The sequence below is a fragment of the Poecilia mexicana genome, unplaced genomic scaffold, assembly GCF_051168715.1.
Source record: "Poecilia mexicana isolate PSO_F unplaced genomic scaffold, ASM5116871v1 scaffold_20, whole genome shotgun sequence".
Taxonomy (NCBI): Eukaryota; Metazoa; Chordata; class Actinopteri; order Cyprinodontiformes; family Poeciliidae; genus Poecilia; species Poecilia mexicana.
The window spans coordinates 18,265,199-18,289,467 of NW_028263389.1; the positions used below are offsets into that span (position 1 = coordinate 18,265,199).

A 24,269-nucleotide genomic window follows, 5' to 3' on the forward strand; every position below is an offset into this window, starting at 1 on the left:
ACCAAAGTGATGTTAAATGAAATGGTAAACATATTTTAGAATAAAAGATTGGCAGTTATTTCATTCTGAACAGTGACCAAATTTATATTACTACTGAAGATTTAAACATTAGAGACCAAGATTAATTCACTGACCTGTGATGATTGGAGTTGAGAAAAATAATATTAATAAAGCAAAGTCACCAAGACAGTTGGAAACAAACACTGGAAGCATGCAGTTCAGCTGAGCCACTCCCAGAACTTGCAAATAAGGCATCCAAATGAAGGAGGTATGGACGAAGAAAGAAAGGAAAACATGCAGGCTTGCCAAAAAATACTCTGATATATAGGTTTAAAAAGATCAGCATACTTACAGTTTTTTAAGTGATTCAACATGCTAGCAACGCATGTGTCCCAGCTCCTTCTCTGTATATTAGAGATCAAAACTAGGGTGAGCATATTAGAGTTATTAGATTCCAGTAATTAGCTTAAGTAATTGGTTAGCATGTCGGCTGATTCTGATAGGGTCATAAATTAGCCCGGCGGAAGATAAGCTAACAGCAGCAGCAGGTGTAACAGGCCATGACTGCACACGGAGCTCTCAGCATCGCTTAGCGGTGTCCCGTTACACCGGAGGCGGCAGGAGGCCGGACCGGCCAACAGGGCTGCTGTTTAACCCGCTAACACACCGGATACTACAGGGAGGATTCACCGTTTCTGGGTTTGGATGGAAATAAATTGAGAATAGAAAAAAAAAAGTGTTTAGAATTAGACTCCATGGGCAAAATATAAAGGTTATATATAAAGATAACCAGAATAAAATCCTCGAATAAAATTTACAGAAATTAGAATCTTGTACTGGGAGGCGAAATGGATGAAAAAATTTATTAATTGATTGATTGATTGATTGATTGATTGATTGATTGATTGATTGATTGATTGATTGATTGATTGATTGATTGATTGATTGATTGATGAACAGATGAAAAAATAGATGGATGATGAAAGAGTGGATGAAAAAATTGTGGAATTGATGGATGGTAAAAAGTGGATGGATGGATATAACCAATGAATAGAATTCGGATGGATGGATGGATGGACGGATGGATGGATGGATGGATGGACAGATAGATGTATGAATGAATGGAAAGTCCAACACCACTTTCAAACACTGAAATGACGGCGACCTAAGACTTTTGCTCTGTAAATTGGAACCTTTGTAATAAAACAATGTATGACAGAATATAACAGCATAGTAATTATGAGAAACTGCCTCTATTAGTGTTTTGCCTGAAATGATCCTTGAAATAAGGTGTTTTTTCCCTTCAGTTGCCTTATTTGTTTACATTAATGACACCCTTAATCAGCGGCGTAGGAAGCGGGGGGGACGGGGGGGACATGTCCCCCCCAATATTGAAGCCAGGTGGATATGTCCCCCCCAAAAAATTGTACCGCAAAATATTGGATTTTGACATTTTTTTAACTAGCGTGCTTTTATTTTGAAGGCGCAGCATCGCGTTACGTCACGGTACTCCCCCTCCCCTCTCTGAACTGCTGAGTGAGCACTCAGAAGGGAGGGAAACAGCGACACAGAAGTCAGAAACTTGCGAATGAGGTAAAATGGTCTGTCGGGAATGCTGCTATGAATATTGCTTATTTATAACGTCTTGTTGTCAGTTCACTTTCATATATAGGAACTGAATCTTTTTGGTTTAATCATCTTAGTCTTGGGATGATCACTCATCCAATATTTAACTGCTAACTTTCTCTAGACGTTTGCTACGCTAGCCAAAATGTCTTTTTTTTATATATATATATCTCATTTCAGTACAATGCCACCACCAACTAAAAGGCTGAAACAGCAGCAGGACTTGCTCAGCTTTTTTAAAAAGAGTAACGTCAGTGTGAGTAACAGTCACACAACACAAGGGCAACACCTGTGTTGCCCTTGTGTTGAAATTAGCCCGGTCTGGGCGTGCGTTTTACGAGGATTTTTTATTTTTTGCGTGGTTTTGCTTCGCCGAAATGGACAGATATTATACCTGCCGCGCTCCTGATCGTTAGTTAAAACCACAGGGAGAGTTAATTTTAATTCTTAGCAGCGGCTAACCAACAAATTAACTTCTGCACCTTTATTTCCTCAAATAAACTGCTGGCTCCTCTTTTTAGACTATAAATAGATTAACACAACATTGACAACTCTGTAGTTTTCTCTGTTCTGTACTGCAAACTGGAATTAAAGGCGCCATTTCTACCAAAGGTCTGGACAGACTGGCGACCTGTCTAGGGTGTACCCCACACCAGAACCTCCAGACCCCACTAAGGGACAAGGGTGTACAGAAAATGGAAGGATAGATGGATTTCTACCAAAGGTTTAGAATGCGTTTTTGAACCAGATGCTTCAAAGCACCCTGTCCATAATTCTTCAACACACTGTCAGCTCCCTGTCAGAAAGACTTTAGTTCAGAGTCCATAAGATAATACTCTGAAAGGATTTTAATGGATTTATTTTATTTGCCTCTGCGATTAACTCTGCGCGTAAAGTCTGTAATGTGACAAATAAAATGTTTTGTTTGATTTAAAATTGGCCATGTTAGGCTCAAGAGCTGTACCTCATTTCTGAAACCATCTCATATGTTTAGGAGCAACAATGCAGGGACAGCACAAAGGAGACAGGAAAAGGAGAGGATAGTGCAACTGGGCTAGAGGCAGGAAGTCAGAGTGAGGGAGAGACAGGAGTGGATCAACAGGTAAGATAGAGTAACTCATACGAGTAGATACTTCATGAGAGTCCACAAAAAAAGTTGAAAATTTTAATCTTTTGCTTGTAGTAAGTGTAGTTCAGGGGCATTGAGTGACATTGTAACTTTTCCTTCTAGGGAGTTCAGACTAGGGACACACAGCTGAGAGACTCTGAAGTCAGTGGACAGAGAACAGAGCCAAATCAGCCACATCCAAAATTCATAGACCCTCAAGCTCTAGCCAACAGAACTTTACATTTCCAAGGAAAGTGGTACAAGGAATTTCCCTGGCTACATTATGATGCAGTGAAAAATGGCATTTTGTGTTTTTATTGCATGGCAATTTACCAGGACAAACTCACACCATTTGGTGCAAAATCCGAACCCGCCTTTATCACTTCTGGATTTAAAAATTGGAAAAAAGCATGCGAAAAATTTAAAGCACATGAAAATAGTCACACACATCGTCATGCTGTTTCTGTGACTGCACAAGAAAGTCATCCTATAAATGCCCAATTATCCAGTGCTTTGGCAACTCAGCAAGGTGACAATAGGCACTGTCTGGAGAAAATTGTGAGCTCCATAAAATATTTGGTACGGCAGGGACAAGCTTTGAGAGGGCATGACGATGATGACAGCAATTTGTATCAACTGTTAAAAAATCTGGCAGAAGATGATGCCCTTTTGGCTAAGTGGTTGCTGAGGTCTCAGAAAGAATACCTAAGTCCACAGATACAGAATGAAATCTTGTGTTCTATGAGCAATAGTATTGTCAGTGAAATAGCAGATACAATCAGAAACCTACCAATTTTTGAGTTTGCAATTATTATGGATGGAACACAGGACATTTCTGGGAAAGAACAAGAAAGCATTTGTCTGCGATACATTGACAGTGACATGAAGCCCCATGAAGAGTTTATTGGCTTGTACTCAGTTTCTGAAACAACAGGAAAAAGCCTTGCTGCTGTTGTTAAAGATGTGCTGCTCAGATTAAACTTACCAATGCATGGTTTACGAGGTCAAACTTATGATGGAGCAGCCAATATGTCTGGGAAGCATGCAGGTGCACAGGCACTGATAAAGCAAGAGCAGCCACTAGCACTTTTTGTTCATTGTGGAGCACACTGCACTAATTTAATTGCACAGAAAGCTTGCTTAGCCTCAGTTCTGATCAGAGACGCATTGGATTGGGTGAACCAGCTTGGAGTTCTTTTCTCTCAGTCAGGGAAGTTTAAGGCAATCCATGCAGCAACAGCACATACAGAGAATCCATCGTGCACTGCAATAAAACCCCTCTGCCCCACAAGATGGGCAGTACGGAGCAAAGCAATCAGAGATGTTTTGTCACAGTATGGGTCAGTGCTGGCTAGCTTGCAGGAGATGGCTTCTGGTGCCTCAAACACAGCATCCACTGCTAATGGACTGCTGGGGCAGTTTAGGAAAGGTAAAACAGTTTTGGGTCTCATCCTTGCCTCACCTGTGATTGATGAGCTTGAATGCCTGAGCATCTCTTTCCAGAAGAGAACTCAAACCATTGCTGGAATGAGGACTGCTGTGAAAGTTGTTCAGACTTCACTTAAGGCTAAAAGAAATCAAGAAAGTTTCAACACTCTGTTTGAAAAGGCGATGGCTGAGGTTCAGTCTTTGGGTGTTAAACCCATCACAGTTACACAGAGAAGGCCACCCCCAAAACGCTTCACTGAAGGAGCTAAGACACATCAACCTGAATGTGCCAATGACCACTACAGAGGTGAATTCTTTAAAGTATTGGATGTTGTAGATGCACAGCTCACTGGGCTATTTAACCAGGATGACTTGCTGACTTTGCAAAAGTTGGAAGAGACACTTCTCAGTGGAACGATTGATGCTGCAGTCATTGGGAAATACCCAGAGTTGAATAGAGAGTTACTTTCAGTGCAACTTCCTATGTTTAGACTGAACTACTCATTTAGCAACAGCGCAGAAGCTGCAGGGATCATTGGTGGACTGCCTGGAGAGGTCCGTAGACTTTTTGGGCAAGTGGAAACTCTGGTTAGGTTGCTTTTGGTGGTCTCTGTTTCATCCTCTGAGGCAGAGAGAAGTTTCAGTGCGCTTCGTAGACTCAAAACGTGGCTCCGGTCTACAATGACTCAAAACAGGCTTAATCATGTTGCTGTCTGTCATGTACATAAAGATAAACTTGATTTACTGGACAAGAAGTCAGTTTGCAAGCAATTTGTGGCTGCAAATGAAAGGCGGAAAAAACATTTTGGCTCTTTTGCCTAAGCCAGTGTTTGCCATCCTTTTATGTTTCCGGCACATTTTTGGCGAATTATAAATGCATGGCTGTAAAGTGCAATTGTTCAGAAGCACAGAGGTGTTGATCTCTACCTAGGGTTATGTGGCCTATAATCTCTGTGCTAACTGCTTTTCCAACAGTTAAAGCACACTGTAGTCAGTGAGTTAAAAAGCTTGTCTATTAAATGTGTATTTATTGTTGGTAAATATTTCTTCATTTTTGATTTGGTTTAATTAGTCATACAGTTCGACAAACTGAATAAGCATATTTTGATTGATTTTCTTTTCTTCTTTTACTTAATGTTAAAAGTGTGAATAATTTGTTCACTACATTGTCTGTGAGGGCTCTTTCATCTCAGAATTTTGTTTAATCAAAGAAATGGTTCTATGGTCAGTCAACCTATATAAATTCATTTTTGACCATTATTGCAAGTTTGACAAAATAAAACATATCAAACTTTGCACTTGTGTGGCCTACTGAATTGTTTTTAATCCAACTGAAATATTTGATTTTCTAGTGTGTATGCGGACACTAAATATGCCAAGGGCTGAAGCCCTTGAAAGACATCTCCCTTTGCTTAATAAAAGACTCCAGTCATTTTGTTTGGTGATATGCTCACATCTTATGAACAAATGCATTATGTAAATTTTAAATGCATTATTTTTGCAAGACACAATTTATAAAGGAATAAAGTAAAAGATTAAATAGCCTTTTTTTTAAGTAGCGTACTTAAGATATATTTCTGTTGAATATTTACGAATCTCAGATTTCCGACATGTGTCCCCCCCAATTGTAAACTTATTCCTACGCCCCTGCCCTTAATCTGACAAAACTTTGCTCAATTATCACTCTCCCTGTGTGAGCGGGGAAAGCGATTCATGCAACTCTGGTTTACTCTGCAAATGACTGATTCTGCTCAAACTGTCAGAAATAAATTGCCGTGCCAGTGAAGCTGATAATTCATCATTCAGACTAACAGATGGCACCATGATTATTTCCCCCCCCCACATACTGTGAAGCATGTCCTTTCAAACCAAACTCCAACCACAAAAACCACGTAAGATGCTCTTGGGTAACTGGTGTTGACTCAATTCAATATTTTTGGTTTAATCACTAAAGGATTTAACGCTGGATAAAAATTGGTAAAATGTATTAAGCTAGCCCATCCAAAATCACAGCCTCTCAATGAATTAACTCATTATTCTACTTATCCTGATTGAAAGAGCAGTCAATAGTTGATCTCAACAGAACATTCAGTGAATGAATTAGACCTTCCTAACTACTTCAAGGTCAAAAAAGTTCAAACTAACTCAGAAAACAGGTTTCAGTTGATTATAACCACATAATTTTACTGAGAAAGAAGAATATCACATCATCAGTATAATAATTAAAACTATTTTCCTAATAATTATATTAGGAAGCCCTATTATTTACTAAACAGAGAATAGGATGTCATCAGCGTAGAAATAGAAATACATTTTCAAACAACAGACCCAAAAACAAAAAATATTGCGTGGATAACAAAGGACCGAATACACATCCTTGTGGAACACCACACCTAGTGAAGTGGGCTGCAGGAGAACATTGAGCTAACTCACATGTGTCAAACTCAAGGCACATGGGCCAAATCTGGTCCACTGCAAAATTTAATGTGGCCCTCTGTGAATTGAGTAGAATATTATTTTATCAATCAAATCACATTTATAATTAATTTATATTTATAAATATTTTAAAAGTTTGTTATTAGGTAGCTTTATGAGTACGTTCTCTTTATAAATTTCAGTCTCTGACTTTATATATATATATATATAAAATGTTTTTTACATGTTTTTTTGAAACAGATAATCAGTGAAAAAATCAATTTCATCTGCCTTCTTCCAGTACTATTTAGAAACAACCAATCAGAGCGAGGAGGCGGGTCTTAGCGCTGTAAATCACCTTTCTTTCTGCTACGATGCAGCTAGCACAGCTTGTTGTGAATGCTAATGCTAGTTAGCATGGCCACCGATGACGGCAGATTGATAGTTTTCCTGTAATGGTGAGTTGTTTCTCTATGATTAGCATTAGCGAGTACACACCACTGATTGACAGCGCTAAGACCCGCCTCCTGGCTCTGATTGGTTCAGTTCTTCAGACAGTTCAGAGACTGATTATCTGCCTCATAAACTATGTCACTATGGTGATAATTTTAACAATTATGTAGAAAACTGGAGCTTTAACTGGACTAATTTCAATAATAATAATAATAATGACATAGTTATCAGCTCCAGAACCTAAAACGGAAAGGAGCCATGAAAATAAGACAAGAAGAAGAAACCAGACAATGGTTGAGTCAGAGTGCTGCTCCCAGTCCTCACAGAGGATAAACACTGGACAGCGCCTCATCAATAACTTCGCTTCAGGGAACCTCCGTCTCTACTGTAATAAATTTGGAGAACAAAGATGTCTTTGTCCATTAACACCAGTTTGCGATCACTTCTCCTGTATTCACACCCCCAGCCATCACTGCTGACCCCGGGTCCCGTCTGTGTGGGAGGGGCCCGGCGTATCTGGCATGACTCCTCCAGGCTCCGACGACTGCAGAGCTCCAACCTCATTTCCTGCTCTGCTGCTTTACAAATGGCTCATGAACGCTGGACTCAGACCAAGGATGGAGATGCACCGACGGCTATGCTAGCAGCATGATTAGAGCAGACAAAGGTCCACAGCCTCCCTGCCCCCACCTCATTATTTAACCTGTTTATATTACATGGTTGTCAAATGTTGATGCTTTGACAGAGATTCATGGATACTGATGATGTGACACAGGGCCATATTTGGGCTTCATATCAGGTTTATGAGGAGGGATTTGGTAATTAAGGGCGTGTATAGTTACTATATTCCAATACTAATGCATACTCTTCATTTTATATGTTAAAAGGCACAAAAAAACATATTCATGAGTAGAAATTGATAGTAAAATATCCAAGTTCAGGAAGTGTTCTTGTATTTCTAACAGAGTACAAAGAGAACGCACCATTCATGGTTATAGGTACGTAGATATTGTCAGCAAATCAATACAAAGAAGGAAAATGTTTTGTTTTGTCTTTTTATCCAATAGCACCAATAAGAACTCACCATTTTTCCCTGGGAATGATTAATCGTGATTAAACAATTGTTGAAATAATAATAACTGGAATATACAGACTGAAAAATATGGCTATTTGATGAAAGAACGACATTCTCAGAACTGCAATTAAGCCAAAACTGTTAATGTTTTGCATTTAAGATTTGTAAATATGTTTTACCCAGAACTCCTCGAGTGACATACTTTTAGCTTCACCTCCTATTAAGCATTTTTTGCTACTCAAATATTGATCCATAAATGTAAAAATGATCAACAAATCAATTTGAAACTGTACTGATGTTAAATAAAAAAGAAATGTGATGTTAAAGAGTCTTTTTTAGCTGCAGATCCTTTGCTACAAATGGTCAAAACTAAAGGAATCCTATATTGTTGCATTTTAGGCAATAAAATGTTTGTTTTCTTACTTATAGAAAAAGGAAATGAATTGTTTATTTGCATTTTAATGCGTTTCTAATATTCTATAAAACATTCCCAAATGAAAAATCTGTAGAATGTGGCCTTTTTTTTTCAACCAATTAACCGATTAATCGTTGAATGATTGATTGATCAATATCTAATTTAATTGTTGCAGCTCTAGCATCCGTATATATCTTTTCTCTATGAAAAAACTGCATGAAGTGCCAAACCTGGTCTTCTCTAGTTATAATCTCTTACCACACATCTTTGAGTAACATGTGAAATATCAGGGAACTCAGCATGGCGTACGACACATTATATAAACAGTTAATGAGCTTAATTTCCTGACAGGTAACCTACATACTGCTGTAGAAAAAACACTCCAGGAAAAACAGTATTGGCTCTGACTGATGCCTCAGCACAACGTTTCATCCTGCGACAAGCACAGGATGGGGACACGATTCAGTAATCCTCCAGCAAAGCTTAAGCTGAACCCAGTTTCCTTTTAACAGTTACAAGGTCAAACCTGATGGCACATTTGACTAAAGTTAAATATCTTTGCACATAATTACGTAATATATCTGCCTTGATTTTTATGCAGAATATCCTAGAAACCTGAATAGTGACTCAAATGCTCATAAAATACTAAAAGCTGTGACATTTTAGAACATTTTTATAAAAACAGTGTCTTACCTGAGATTAAAGGCGCTGCTCTCAGACATGGTTTCAGCCCAGCTCCTCTGACAGATGAAACATTGGGAATCAGAACACTAATAAAAGGCTTGAGGACAATTATGTTGTTGAAACTGAAGTGGTTCTGGACTGACGAACAAGTAGTTCAGCTTTGTCTCCTCAGGCCCTCGCACTGAACCCTACACTGTTATCCAAAATGTCTTCACAGTGTAATTTGGTACAGCAAGTATTTCCATTAAAGCTAACTGGATTCACATTTTGTCTTTTTTTTATGGTAAGCCTTTGGATTTTAACCACACTTGAATGATTAAACTAAACAAATTAGGGAAAATTCAGATTTTTTTTTTTTCATGTTTTTATGTTTTTCATTTGGGTCTCAACTGCTTCTAAAAAAAATCTCAATGCTTAAAAAAAAACACACCCAGCCATTTTTGGCAATACATTAATGTTTTTTGGTATCTGGAAAATGAGACGTTTCAAAAACCTCCAGATTGCTGAGTCACCTAGCAACCCCAGCCAAACCCAGCCTGTTACCTAGCAACCAAAACCAAGCTTCTAGAATGTTTGGTCACCTGGTTTTACCTCTGTATGCACTGTAAAATGGCTCCTGGAAAAGACAAGAGTTTTGTTGTTCATTTACCATCCAGAAACCACTTGCTGCATCCCTGATGGTTGTGTAGGAGGCTCCACTTCTGCTTTTCAAAGATGGATAGTTGTATAATTGTGCATCTGTTTGTAACCAGTGTAAACGTTGAATCTGGGGGCGTGGCCAGCAGATTCAACAGTATATGGATCTAAAGTGACAAGAGGCCCTAAAACAGACTAAAAGCTCATTATCTAAGAATGATTTTGTGCACAAAAATGTAAAGAACATGTTTGTATCACCTATAGAAGTATCCCAACCTGTTCAAGGAAGCATAACATACCACCTTTAAGCGTTTCCTTTTGGATTTTGAGGCGACATTGTGACCTGAAGGACACTGCAGTTTATTAAGGCAGATTGACTGACTGATAAAGGCATTGATCTGTGTTGTCTGACACTCTTTGAAAGCAGCATGCCCAAATCAATGTTACTGCTGCAAAAAAAACAAAAATCTTACAGAGTATTTTTGGTCCAGTTTCTATTGCAAATATCTAAGCACACTTGAAAAAAGATGAAACTCACAAAGAACCTTCCAGCAAGATATAGGAGTTTATTTTAAGTCAATTCGTCCTGAATATCGGAACAATGTGCTAGTTCCACTGGCAGATTATTCCACTTAAAACATGATAAAAATGTCTAAAAATATCTGCAAGTGAAACCAGTATTTATTTTAAATCAATATTAGATGTAAGAGTGAGACTACTTCAACATATTTTACTCAAGTAGAAGTAAAAGACTATTTGATAAAAAAAAAATCTACTCAAGTATTGAGTAACTGATCAATAATTTAATATTTAAATGTTACATCATCAGGTGGAAAAAAAAATATAAAATTATATAAGGGCAAACTGACAATAATTTATATAAGTAACAAAAAAAATCAGGTAAAAGAAAATCATTTCCTTTTAATAAAAAACTTATGAAACTTCAACAAAACCTGCAGGTCTGTGTCTGTCTGGTGAATTTCTGGTTAAAACATGTTTGATTTTCATTCAGTTGGTAGAAAATTCAGAAATTTTACTCAATTAGGAGGAGAAATTATTCATAATGAAATTTTTCAAGTAAACGTAAAAATTCTCCTAAAAGTTAATTTTTTCAAAAAAGTTTATCAAGTTAATGTGATTAAGTAAACTCCAATATTAAGGAATAATTTACTTAAAACAAGCTCCTATATGTTGCTAAAAATGTTCTTGTAAGTTAGTTTTGTCTTATTTCAAGTGCACTAAGACTAGGAACGAGACAAAATACTTGGTAAAATCATGTTGTGTTTTTGCAGTGCAGCCTCCTGTACCTGAACGCACCCCGCTGCGTTAGCAGGTAAATTATCATGTAGGTCTCTCAGAGGGACTTTAAACGCACCTCTCGTCTCTTCTGGCTGCTACAGCTCCACATTCACGGAGCAGAAACATTGTCCTTCTGTGTTTGCTTGACCAAACACGCTGAGTGGCCAGTGGAGCGACGGCAGCGCGTCAGACCCAATCAGCAGAAATCAGAGAACACTTGAAGGAGATTTAAGGAGGCGCTGCTCTGATTGTTGATGCTCCAGTGATGCAGATCCTTGGACGGCTCTGCTCTGCCGCAGCCAAGCCAGGCGCCGCCTGTGAAGACTGACTGAATAAGGCCACTGATGATGCTATTGTGTCCTCGGTGACGTGGCGTGAATGACTGACGGGCCCGTGGTTTGCGTCAATGGCTGGGCATTGTGGCGAAGCGCCGGACCGTGACTTCCCCAGCTGTCTTCTATAGGACATCACGGGCTAATGAAATGAACATTGGAAATGCACAGTTGATATAAAGATCATTAGGCTATCATTGCCAGAGCCGTATACATGCAGTGCGCCATTTTGGCATTCCTTTCTTCGGTTGACCGAACGACCTTGCACATTATGTCGACACGCTTTACTGCTGCTTTGTTGTGCAAGTTGCACAGTTTGCAGTCTCTCCACTACGCGACGGAAAAAAACTTATTATTTGAATACAAACATATACAATAGATGAACCTATCAATTATTCTGGCGATTAATCAGTTAATCGGATAACAAAATTGGCCCATTCTGCATATTTTTCACTTAGCCACTTTAGCTTTTTTTATTATATAATATTAGAAATAAATTAAAAGACGCACATAAATACTTTTTTCAGAATTTGAACCAGGTTAAGGTAAAACTATACCAATTATGTGGTTAACATATTTATAGAAAATGAAAAATGTGTTTATTTTTGTACATTTTTGGATTAATTACTGCTTTGACTGTGCTGTACTTTCAGCAATAGCCTTTTTTGAGTCTGTACACTCCAGTTAACAATTATTTCAAATAATCAGTTCATCATGGTTAAATCCATAAACTGTCAGCCCTATGGGAGGAGGAACAAAAATGAAGTTTTTGTATCAAAATTTGTACAATTCTTAAGACTTTTTTCATAAAGTTAGCTTCTATTAGAAGTTAAAAAAAAGGTAAAATTATGGTCTAATGACTTTAATTTATTCACAAATTTCTGTTTGATTAGATGTTAAGCAGACATTGAAAGCAAAGAAGTGTGATTAACAAGAACCTGACCAGGAAATGTTACTGTTTTAACACAACAGTACTGTTAATAACAAATAAAAATCCTCAAAACAAAATAAAAAACAATTATAATGACCAGTGAAAATGCTTTTTATAACAAAATTTATTTATTTGTTTATTAGTTGAGTCTTATAGCCACTTATTTTATATTTATTTATTTATTTATTTTGAGTGATGCTAATTTTCTGCTAAACAAATTAAACATTTACTCATTTCAGCCTTCTTCATAAAACATGTTCTGTTTTACTTAAAGTTAAACCTTGCCTGGAAACAACCCGACCTATTCCATAAATCTAGAATAGATTCATGTGAACCACCAGTGAAGTGGTTTTGACCATTTTTACCCAAACTCCTTCTATCCCACATGAGTGCAATCAGCAGAGTTCATGACTTGCACTTGAGCGGACCAAACAGTGACTCACCGTCCAAACAGTGCAGCGAGTAGGAGTCGTGATGTAAATCCTGTTAGTTCTGCATCAAGTCGGTGAAAGTTGTTCATTATGAGCTGATGGTTGTTCTTTTTGCATAAGGTGGGTTTATATTAATGAAACGGACCCTTTGCTTAATATAGATTAGTATAATTTATAGGAAGGTATGATTAAAGATAACAAATATCGCATTATAATTTATGGAGAAGGTACGTGTCTAACCGTTAGTAACCATGGAGACAGTACCTCACCATCATGTAGCCTAGCATGTATGGAAAAACCTGGTTAGCATCTCGTCTTTTGTACGTTTTTAATGCCGCTCCGGTTTAAGAGGAAACGCTGTTCATGACATGGTGACATAAATCATGTGGTGTGAATTCAGGTAAACTCGGTAATTTAATCAACACGTCAGGAGGGGGGAGGTACGGGTCGGTTTCTAAGCTAGCTGTTTCCAACTTTTGTAAACACCGAGTCTGTGAGCCCCAACCAGGTGTGTTACGTTCACAGACAAATTAGCTCGACTTTAACTATAGTTAGCACTGGGCAATATTGCTTAAAAATAAAGAGATACAAGCTCCAGCTTTCATTCTTTTTTTTTCTTGATTTTTTTTCTAAAAAAGACAAGAAATTACAGAAAATAATATCTTCTAAAAGTGTCTTTTTCCAATCTTCTGTTCTGTGAGTTAAATAAAGGAGTTAGCCTGGAGCTAACAAACAAAAATTCCCAAAACAAAACAAAACACACCGCAATATTCAGTTCAGTTTTTGCACATTTCTGTGGAATGTTACTCCAAATTAATTATGAAATATTTGCAGATTTTTAATGTAATATTGATGATATCGATACCAAGTATCAGATTGATATGGTAAGATCAATAGTTTAGTTTCATACCTAGAAACTTTGCATTGTAATTTCTGAACTCTGTCTTGACTTGCTCTCAATTTATAATTTTGACACTTTATTTATTTTAGTCATAAAAATCATGTTAATATCTTAAAGTATTGAAACAAGTACTTTTTAAAAAGTAATATTAAGAAATAATTGACTTAAAACAAATTCATGTCTTGGTGAAAAGTCACTTGTAAGTTAATTTTGTCTTATTTCAAACACTAAGATATTTACACTAGAAATGAGACATAATACTTAGTAGGATTATTTTTTCAGTGTAACCTTGAAGACAAAGTATAAGAAGCCAAAACTTTGAGATAAATAAGGAAAAAGATGTTTCCAGACTTTTTGTGTATCAAACTAAAAGAAAAAAGAAAAACCAATCACAATTCAGATCGTACTGCCTTTCATATGTCCTGCGTCACCGGACCAGAAACCAACTCTGATTGGACGGTGGAGTTGGGGTTCCTTCGTGGCGTCATTTTTGCACGTTTGTCTGCGTCACTCTGCGTCACACGAGTCCGCAGGTTAGTTTCTGGGGAGAGATCCAGATCAGAACCTGATGCAGCTTTGAAAATGCTCATAAATAGAAAAAAACAACATTGTGTGTTTTATGATTTCTTGCCTATTAAAGTATATTTTCTACAACCGAGCAGAAATAGGTCGCTTTATGCTTTGCATCCCTCTCTATGTGACTCAGATTTCATTGTAAACATGCTGTGACTCACACATCCACTGCAGCCATCTTGTTCCCCACATTCATGCAGAATTATGTCTTTGCCAGCATGTCGTCCCCACCCACGCCCTCCGGCCCCATCATTCACATTGAGGGGGCCGTTTTTCTTTTTTTTTCTGCTCTATGGGGTCCCCCCAGAATGCATGATGCTCCCTCTCCTCCTCCTCCTCCTCCTCCTTCTCTGCTTTTAAGCTTGCTAGACTATTATCCAGCAGCCTGCAGTTAGTTTCTTATCAGTGACAACCAGATGGAGAGCACCTCCGGACTTGTTGATCGAGCAGAAAACGCAGTAATGGTGATGATTTGAGATTAGCATCTATTATTGTTCAACGTTTTTAAAACAGTGAAACGCAAATACCGTTAATAAATGTTCCCTGGGTATTTTTGGCACCTTAGAAAGTGAGGAAAAAAACAGAAAACCGACAAAAAACGAGAAAAAAGAGACTTACTTGGAGGTTTTCCAGCTAACGGGGAATCCAGCTAACGGTTGCTCCGGGTGCAACACTGCCCCCTGGTGGCTCATTTACGGGTCAATCACATGCCGCCATATTGCAGTCAGTAAGAATTGTCTTAAAAAGCTTTGAGGGAGGATTTCTTTGATTGCATAGTGATAGAGTAAGGAGTCTGAAGCGTTCACCAGTTCTAATAAACTGCATCTAGTGTGTTAGTGGAAAATATTAGAGGAAGAAACTCAATTTAAACTGGTGAGGTAAAATATGGCAGGCCAATTTGTCATATGTGGAAGTTAAGATGGTGTTCTAGATGTTCAGGATGTTATTGGCTCTCCATAGAAAACGACCAGCAGCTTAGATGGATGACATCCATCCATCCATCCATCCATCCATCCATCCATCCATCCATCCATCCATCCATCCATATTCTTCAGTTTTTATGGAATACAGCAACAAAAAGTAGTAAAAAGGAAAGAAAATTAGGAATTATTTTACAAATAAACGTATCCTGAAATAAAATGAATGATTTCAGAGGTATTAAAAAAAATTTTCAGAGTAAACAAAAACATCCTGTACTTTTACAAATTAATTATTAGAAACTAATATAAACCGTTAATCTGACTCTCTGACTCTGTTTACTCGGCAGTCTGAGCTCTTTGGCTCCATTACAGTCCTAATAATCCTTTACATAACAAGGCCGCTGCTTTGTTATACAGCAGGCTCAGCTCAGGCGAACCCAATTTCACCAGTTCACACGCATTTTACGTGCACCATTAGGTCAATGATTGGTGGAGATTACAAGCTGCTGTGGGTGAGAAAGTCCAGATGCTCCTTTCTGTCAAGGTCAGGAGCATGAAGGTGCACAGGAAGGAGGAAAACAGAGATGGAGGAGGAGAGTGGGTTGAATTTTGAGCAGTGACGTAGCACCTACAGCCAAAAAAAGGCACAAAATGGAGTCCCAGCTGGGACTCGGGGGAGGAGCGGCGGCTGCTTCAGGCTCGATTAGGCCCACATCCTCGAGTCGTTAGCCTCACATTCCCCAGTCGCTACACTATAATATCTGCAGCTACATCTCAGGCTGTTAAATCTGGCGACAAAGAGAGCAGGAGTGACATGTTCCTGCCTCAGGAGGTGGGGACCAGAAGAAAGCTGGCAGAGACGCAAACACATCACCGGCATGCACCTGTCCCTCTGTCTGGCTGGCGAAGAGCTGCCAGATCTGACTGACACTTTCAAGCTACTTTTTGTTTTTGCTTAAAATATTTGTGTTTTTGTCAGCTTGAAAAAAAACAACCCAGAACCACGACGTAAAACCTGCCAAACTCCAAAAAACAAAACAAAAACAGCCCAAATCTCAACCTCTATCAAGACATAGAGAGGTTGATAAATAAAACTCGACTGCAAAAAGCCGACTGATATAATAAAAAACGATCACCGTTTGCCATGGTTACCCGTTTTTATTGGGTAACCATGGCAACCGGTGTCGGATAAAGGTCGTACAACCTTTTCAACATTAGGTACTACAATGGCGAATGAGAGTAAAAAGGACTTACACCGAAAAAATCTGAAATTTTGAGATTAATCTCAGCAACATTATAGAAAACAAACTTTGAAATTTCTGAGTTTGGATATTTGACATTTTTCTTAAAAAAAAAAATAAAACTCAGGAAGTTTGGGATTAATCACAGAAATTTAGCATAAAAAACTTGGACATATCTGAGTTTGAAAAGAGATGATTAATCTCATAAATTTTCTAGAAAAGTTTTGGAACTTCTGAGGTTGAAAAGTTACAAATATTTTTCTTGCAAATTAAAATTTTTTGTAGGTCAGAAATGTAGAAAATGTTAAAGTTTTTCCCTTTTTTTTCATTTAGTGGGCCTAATACGCCGCTGTAAGCCAGCATGTTGTTTGAATACTACAGTTAATCACAGTTTGATCAAATTAAGTTATGCTTATTTTATATGTTTTGCGGCTCTACGTCCTTTTAAATCACAAAGTTGCACAAGAATTCCCATTTACAGAAGTCGCACTTGATTAACCAATGACAATGATGACAGACAGATTTTAGACATTTAAAAAAATAAACTGTAAAATGAGGGCAAGGATTCCCTCAAGTTTTTAGATTTCTGCCATACAATGACAACCCTTTACATTTTCTAAAACTCCACAAAATGTTGTGAAAATCAGCCAAAATTTTCACAAAAATAGAGAATGAAAGTTGAACAGGGAGATTTAAAGAGTAACAGGAAACACAGCAGAGGACGTAGGAAGATAAGTGGACAGAAATAATCTGAGTGACAGAGACAGAGTCTCATGCAAAGATAAACAGTGAGGGTGCAGCACCCTGTAATGGCTATGCACAAGTAATTTGTCACTCTGTGAAAAGCAAACTGCGGCGTTTTGCTGTGACACCATTTGCTGAGGGTGCTCCACAAAGTCATGATCTAAAAATATTCATCTGGAGCATCCAGCTGCAACTGAGTGCCTTCAAAGCACTTCATTGGGATTTTATGCAAAAAGACAAACAACATAGTGGAACCGAGAATCAGGCATTTGTTTTCAGTCATTTCAGATTAACTGTGAGTTTACTGCAAATTTTCCACAAAAATAGTTAATATTGGGTTGAAGCGATGCTAACTCCCACCTGCAGGTGGCAGTATTTTCTACTTCTGCTGCCTCATCCTCACTGTATGATAAGCTTTTACATTGTATATTTGATCAATGTAGTAAAACATTTGGAGGTAGAATTGCAGCGAAACGCAGTTCTACAAAGTTTTGACTCAAAAACAAATGCATGCCACACTTTTCAGCTTCCTTTAAAAATAATATATACATGTATAGTGTTTACACACGTCTGTTACATATGTGATACATGAGCCACATTAATTCCACTGTTTTCCAGCTTTTATATCTGTTAATTGTGATGATTTTCTAATGACAACAAGACATTTACAATTAGAATATGAATCAGATATAAAATAAGGAATGTGGGTTTAATGAAAAGTATCTTTAATTCCTGCCTACAGGTTATTTTCAAACGGTATTTTTAACAGACCTCATCAAAACTTATTAAATATGGCTGTATTATTCTGTCAGGCTCGTTTTAAATCGTCCTGAATGTAAACAGAGGCAAATAGCAAAATATTTTAACAAATAAAATGATTTTTTTTTTCACAAAAATTTGATAAATTATGCAAGTCAAGCACCACTATTAAAAATCAAATAATTGGAAAAAAGAAACCTGAAAGTCCGCCATTTTGAAATAATTTATGAGAATCAAATAACAGGTGAATGCTGCCATCTGGTGGATATTTCCGCTACTACACAGATAAAAACTTCTATGAGTTTAACTGCTACATTTTCCCCAGAAATAAGTGACAAAAAAAAAGAATAATTAAAGGATGTGCGACATAAAACAGCAGCTTCAACTGAAACAAAGCCCATCATCCCTCTCTTCTTTCAGTTTTTATTTTGTAAGCCTCAGCCTATTAAGATGCTCTCTGTAGCATCCCCTAGTGGCTGCATGTGAGAATGCAGCACCCTGGACCTCTTCCCTGATATGGGCAGCAGCTGGCCATTCGCCTTCATCTGGTCAATTTTTCTGGACAGTTCGGGGTCGCTGTCGATAACCAAGGTGCATCTCTGAGCGTAATTCACCAGAGTCTCTTCTCCTTGGCGAAACTGGCCCACCAGGGGGATCATTTCCTTTCCGGCAAGGTGCAGCTCCGCGATGGACGCCGTGTTGGCGATGGTGTTCCTGTCGATGCCGTGGTGGCGGAAGGCTTCACTCATGCTCTTCTTCTTGATGAAGGCTGAGAGGACCTGTTTGTAGCGGTTAATGACGTACAGGACGCCAGTGGCTGATGGGACAAAAACAAACAAGATGCTACATGAGACGCTATTATATATCGGCTTACTATTAATTGTCGCTTAATGTTTTATTAGATTAAATTTAGTTCCAGTGGGTTAACTAATAAGGTCCGCTTGGACTTTCTTTTAGTGTTATAGTTTGGCTGCCATCCAGCAGAGGGCGCCGCTGGTCATCTGCTGAGACTAAATCCCGAAACGGGAAAGAGAAACGGTTCAAACAGGGTCCGGTGGAGGATGTAAAATGCACTTTATGCGGTTCGGTTTTGAAATATAAACTCTCAACAAGCTCCTTAAGTGTTTATATTAATAGCTCTCATTAAGCCGAGGTTCTGCGTGACGGAGCAGCGACGGCATGTTATGAAAGCTTTAGCCCTTTATGTTATGGAAAGACGGTCGGAGCTAGAGAAAAGTCAAGAAAACGATTTCATAAAACCTGATGTTTTATCTATTTTAACCAAATTGAGCGTATTCACTACAGATCCTACAGATATAACTTTTTCATGCTGATCTACTTTGTGTACTTGCTGTTAAATTATGCGTAACAAGGTGCAACAGGACTGGTTTTAGTGCTGTTTGTGTCAAAAAAAAAAAAAAAAAGACTCGCCTGTTTTCACCCTGATTCACAATAAAATGTTTGGTTTTTTTTGTGGAACTTTTATGAAAAATTAGCTTTTGTTTATTACAGCTTGTGTGGAAATATCTCCAAAGTGCTCAAACAGATCTGCTGAGGCACCATGAGGTCAAGCTAATGGTCCTTTAGTTTTATTAACCTTTCATTACCTCTCTTCCTGCTGTAGTCTTTCCCTTTCTTTGACCTTTTCTTGTCCTTGTGGTGTTTTCTCCGTCGGTGCTCACTCGACGCTGCCGACATGTCAGAGGAGTCGGACGCCTCCGAGCCGCTGTCGCTGCTGGCCGAGGAAGAAGAAGAAGCTCTTTCTCTCTTTCGAGATTTGTTTTCTGAATGCAGCATTTTGCTTGGTTTGGGAGCTAAAGACACAAAACACCAAAATAAAACCTCTTAGTCCGTTAAGACAGCTTCCTTCAGCTGTACGGATTTACTGACCCTCAGTTGCTGAACTGGGTGCAACAAACGGCGCCATGGAGCGATTGGTGGTGAGGTTTTCAATCTGACTGCGCAGAAACTTGCGATCCTGCATCAGGTCCTCCACCTGTCGCTCCAGTGCTGCGATGCGCTCCTGCTTGCTCTCCAGCATGCACTGCAGCTTTGTGATGGTGAGCAGCACCCTCGGCGGTAAGCCCTCGAATGATGAAGCTGCTCGTTACAAAGAGAAATAATTCATTTGATGAGAATTTGGTGATTTGCTAACAATTAAATGATAAAAAACATTAAAAATGAATAGTTTCAGCTCTTACCAGACATGGCGCTGCTGGGAGTATTGTCCTGAACGGCGTCGGAGGACGCTCCGCCCTGGAAGTTTTCCCACTTGATTATCCGGAGCTCATCCTGCTCTTGTTTTAGCCAGCTAGAAGAGCAGAGCCGGTCCTTGGACCTGACGGAGCTGGAGTCAATCTCCACACATGGGGAATAACCGGGTGGCTCCTGTTGCCACATGGACGACATCTAATCTAACCAGGGCAAAGAGAAGAGAAATATTTACTAAAATGATATCCGATAACTCTGCTATGATGGCTGATAACCAATATTCAATATATTTTCCTAACCTTTAAACACTGTAAAAAGTGACCATACAAAAGACATTGCTTCTCGGCTTCAGTTAAATATCTTACAATCCTATTTTGCATCATTATCACAGTTACATGACCAAATAAAAAACATGTGCTCAACCCTTGCCTCCTCCTGAAACATAAAGGGCATCAAGATGGAAATAAACACTAGTTGTTAATATCGCCAGTTTTACTTATTGGACCAACAGTCATTCAACATTTATTGAACAAATTTAAAGGTAAAAAATGGTGGGGGAGAGAAATCCCCAACATTAACTGATGCTGATGTTAACACCGATATATCACACATTCCTATTTTGTTTGTGCTAATTTATATTATTGTTTAAAAAATTACAGATAATTCACCAGTTGATAGATATCATTTTTATATTCTTATTTTCCATTTGTAGAACCATCTTTAAAAAAAAAAAATAAACTGTAATAATTAAAATAGCATTGTTTTATGACGGCTGCACCTGCACAAAGAAGGTCCAGGATCCGAGGTAATGGATTATTTTAGCATTTATGAAATTAATCATGTTTAATAAACAATAAGTAAACAAGCAATTATTTCATAGTGACAAAACAAAATTATCAAATAATTTCTTATAGTTGAAACCATAGCGGAAGACGCTATGCTCGAAGCTCGTCTCCTCCGGAAGTCACCGCCGTCGCTAAGCAGCGTATCAAACACTTTACATTCGTGCTAGTCATCTATTTGAGGATATTAATGACAACGTTTTATTGTCATTAAAGTTCTGTATATGTTGCCAGTGGCCCCAGTATCGTCTCTTTTGTTAAATGCAAACATACATTGGAGCGGTTCCTGGTGCCGCGATGCCATCTTGGAAACGTTCGAAATCAAACTACGGCGCGTACATCACGTCATCACGCAAATACGTCTCATGTTATTGAAACCATAGACATAATATAAGAGTATATATTATATTAATATATTTATATTATGTCTATAATTGAAACCGACAAGCGGACTCGACAGGGAGGCGAATTCCAAGACCTACTTGCAATGTTTACCTCTGCTAGACGTTAAACTAACTCTGTTTATGGACACATCTTTCCATTTTATTTATTTTTTCATAATTAACAAATCAGAGATGGTTTTTGCATGCTTCTGCACCTTTTATACAAATAAAAGAGACCGTTTTAATGACAGAAACTGAATTTTTAAAAAGGAAATAAGAAATTCACATTCATTACCCCGGTGAACAGCAGCATTAAATACATGCAGGTGGCTCGTGTAATTTCTGTTTAACAACTAGCTGCTTTTGGGGGTGGGGGGAACTGAATCTGTTTCCATAGCAACAAGAAACAGATCGTGCAATTATTACATCTGTAACTAAGAGAAGACCTTGTAATTAGCAGATCATTTACAAAAAGTGGATCCACCTTTATTATGAGGAACTGCAACATGACTCTTCATGCTGTGATTCCAGTGAAATGATGACGTAAAAAGTCAAACGATGGGTTTTTAACTCGTTTCATGTTCAAAAAGACACACTTTATTCCATCTGATTAGGTTGAATGGATGAGAAAAAACAAATATATAACAGCCTGACAAAAATGAAAGCATATTTAAAGGGAAAATGTCAATTCAACATTAAATAACATGAAGTAATGATTGTTAACTATGAGTTTGTGATTCTCCAACAATTACTTAATCCACTTTTAGTTATTCAGATGTTTCTTGTAATAAAGCAACTAACAGTCTCAACAAACAGAGCAGCATATTTCATGATGTAATTCACCAAAAAAAAAAGAAACATGTTTAATTGAGTTTTCTTTAAACATAGAGATACTTCAAGTTCACTGCATTCCCAATAAAACAATAAATGCACAGTTTCCTCTCATGTCTTTACTTATGGACTCCCTAACTTTCCAGTGGTGAAAAAAGCTCCACATGACCTAAAATCAAAGTATCAAGAAATCAATGATTACTGACTGGCAGTAAAGCCTTTGTACTATGACTTAATCCACATTTATAGAAAAGTTAATAATTTATTAATCCACAGCCACATGAGGTCACCTTACATATTTATTACAACGGGGAGAATCGTGCATGAGATCAGAAAATTTTGAAAAGAACAGGAAAGTCTTCTACTTATTGGTTATTGTATTAAAATGTCTAAATTTTATTTTTAGCATTGATGATCATAGTTGGTTGTTTATTTGTACAATAAAATAACCAACCAGGTTAGATCTTAATCTCAACTGGGAAATTACAGAAAATACTAAAATTCAGGATTAGGATACTTGGAGTGCAAACAAACCTCGGTCTTGGTGAGTTAAAGTGAACTATGGTGAAGGTCGAATGCATGTGAACAAAAAGCGGACCAGAAACAGCCTATCGCGTTTCTCTTGCTAGTGCTATAGCTTTTGTCTTTGGTCTTTGACCAAAGACAAAAGAGAAATCCTGCTAAAATCTGATGCCACTCTATTTTTGTTTACATTTTGTGAAGAAGAAAGTTGTTCTTGGTGCAGCGCCCATGCTTTCCTCCATCCAGGACCTGTGTGGGACTGGGGTCAGGAAAAGGGCAGCAGACCCCACACATCCTGGACACAAACTGTTCTGAAGCGGTGTGTTCAAGTGTTTGACATCTGGATATCAAACTGTTGAAGCCAGTTTTAACTGAAGCAACCAGATTTAATGTTACATCACAAGAACTGTGTTTTCTGATTATAACAAGGGCGTAATACACTGTTTATACACATGTAAAGATGAATTAGTGTCACATATTTGACGCGTTATTATACCAATTTATTTGCGTCAGTTCCAACCGGGATAAAACATAACAACTAGGCTTAATCCTTAATCCTACATCTTTTTCTATAAATATGTATTCTCTGGATACATTTTATAAAATTTATATTTAAAATTACAGAAATTATAAAGCATCCGCATAACGTGATTAAACCTATACAAAGAGCAAACCCTTCCTTCGTGAAGAGGTTTCAATTACCTACAACCAACATGGATGCTAATCACCGTAATTACCATCAAAACACGGGGGAAAACGGAGGAAGGCGGTCGGTAAAACACGCAGAAAAACCTACCTTCACCTGAGTCCAGATGCTCAAATAGAGCCTGGTTATGTTCCAGGGTTTGTTATGATGTTAATTTGAAATACAACTCCCCGTTTGATCGAAATACAAACAGAGAGAAGAGGCGAAATGCGACACTACACCAGGCATGTCTGGGAGAAGGGGGCGGAGCTAACGGCTGCGTTCACTGAATGTCGTACTTGTGACAACTATAAGGGAAGCGTTGATTTGTATCGATTCTTTTAAACTAAGTAGACCAGATATTTACTGCAATGTTTGTTATAGTTGACAATTAGACTGTTTTGTAATCTAAAACTGCTTTAGATGTCATGCTGTTTTTTTTTATCATTAACCTAGATAAAATCTTACCCGAAATACACACAAGCGTCAGTGAAAGCAACTCATCAGTTTTGTTACTTTCTTTCGTTTTTTCGTCTTAATTCGCGTCTTTAATTTATAACCTTATTTTTATGCCTGTACTAAAAGCATAATCTCCGGAAATGAAACCATCACGTTTGCATAATATAACCATCACGTTCATACAACATATAATCACGGTCATACAACATAACTGTCACGTTATAACGTGATAGCCTCGAATAATTATTTTCCTCCCGGATAGCAATACAGTTCTGTATAAATCTGAAAATGTCGGAGCCATATTTAAAAGCCCTGAATGAATTTTTGGAAAATTTGAAAACAATAAACACTTGGAAGCTGATTAG

At 37.9% G+C, this 24,269-nt stretch overlaps 2 protein-coding genes across 2 annotated transcripts; one reads left to right on the forward strand and one right to left on the reverse strand.

Annotated features, from left to right (window-relative positions):
* The first annotated feature begins 1,500 nt into the window (after positions 1–1,500).
* Positions 1,501–5,458, forward strand: LOC106923886 (zinc finger MYM-type protein 1-like). Its single transcript, XM_088001454.1, has one exon. It carries the CDS (start codon positions 3,056–3,058, stop codon positions 4,982–4,984), a length of 1,929 nt encoding a protein of 642 aa, XP_087857580.1. The 5' UTR covers positions 1,501–3,055; the 3' UTR covers positions 4,985–5,458.
* A 12,270-nt stretch (positions 5,459–17,728) lies between these two features.
* On the reverse strand, positions 17,729–23,706 carry LOC106920785 (uncharacterized). The gene is made up of 5 exons (XM_014992014.2): positions 23,557–23,706; positions 20,173–20,385; positions 19,862–20,071; positions 19,579–19,785; positions 17,729–18,788 (listed from the first exon to the last, which is right to left on the reverse strand). The coding sequence occupies exons 2-5, from the start codon at positions 20,378–20,380 to the stop codon at positions 18,409–18,411; spliced, it is 1,005 nt and encodes a 334-aa protein (XP_014847500.1). The 5' UTR covers positions 20,381–20,385; positions 23,557–23,706; the 3' UTR covers positions 17,729–18,408.
* Positions 23,707–24,269: the final 563 nt, after the last annotated feature.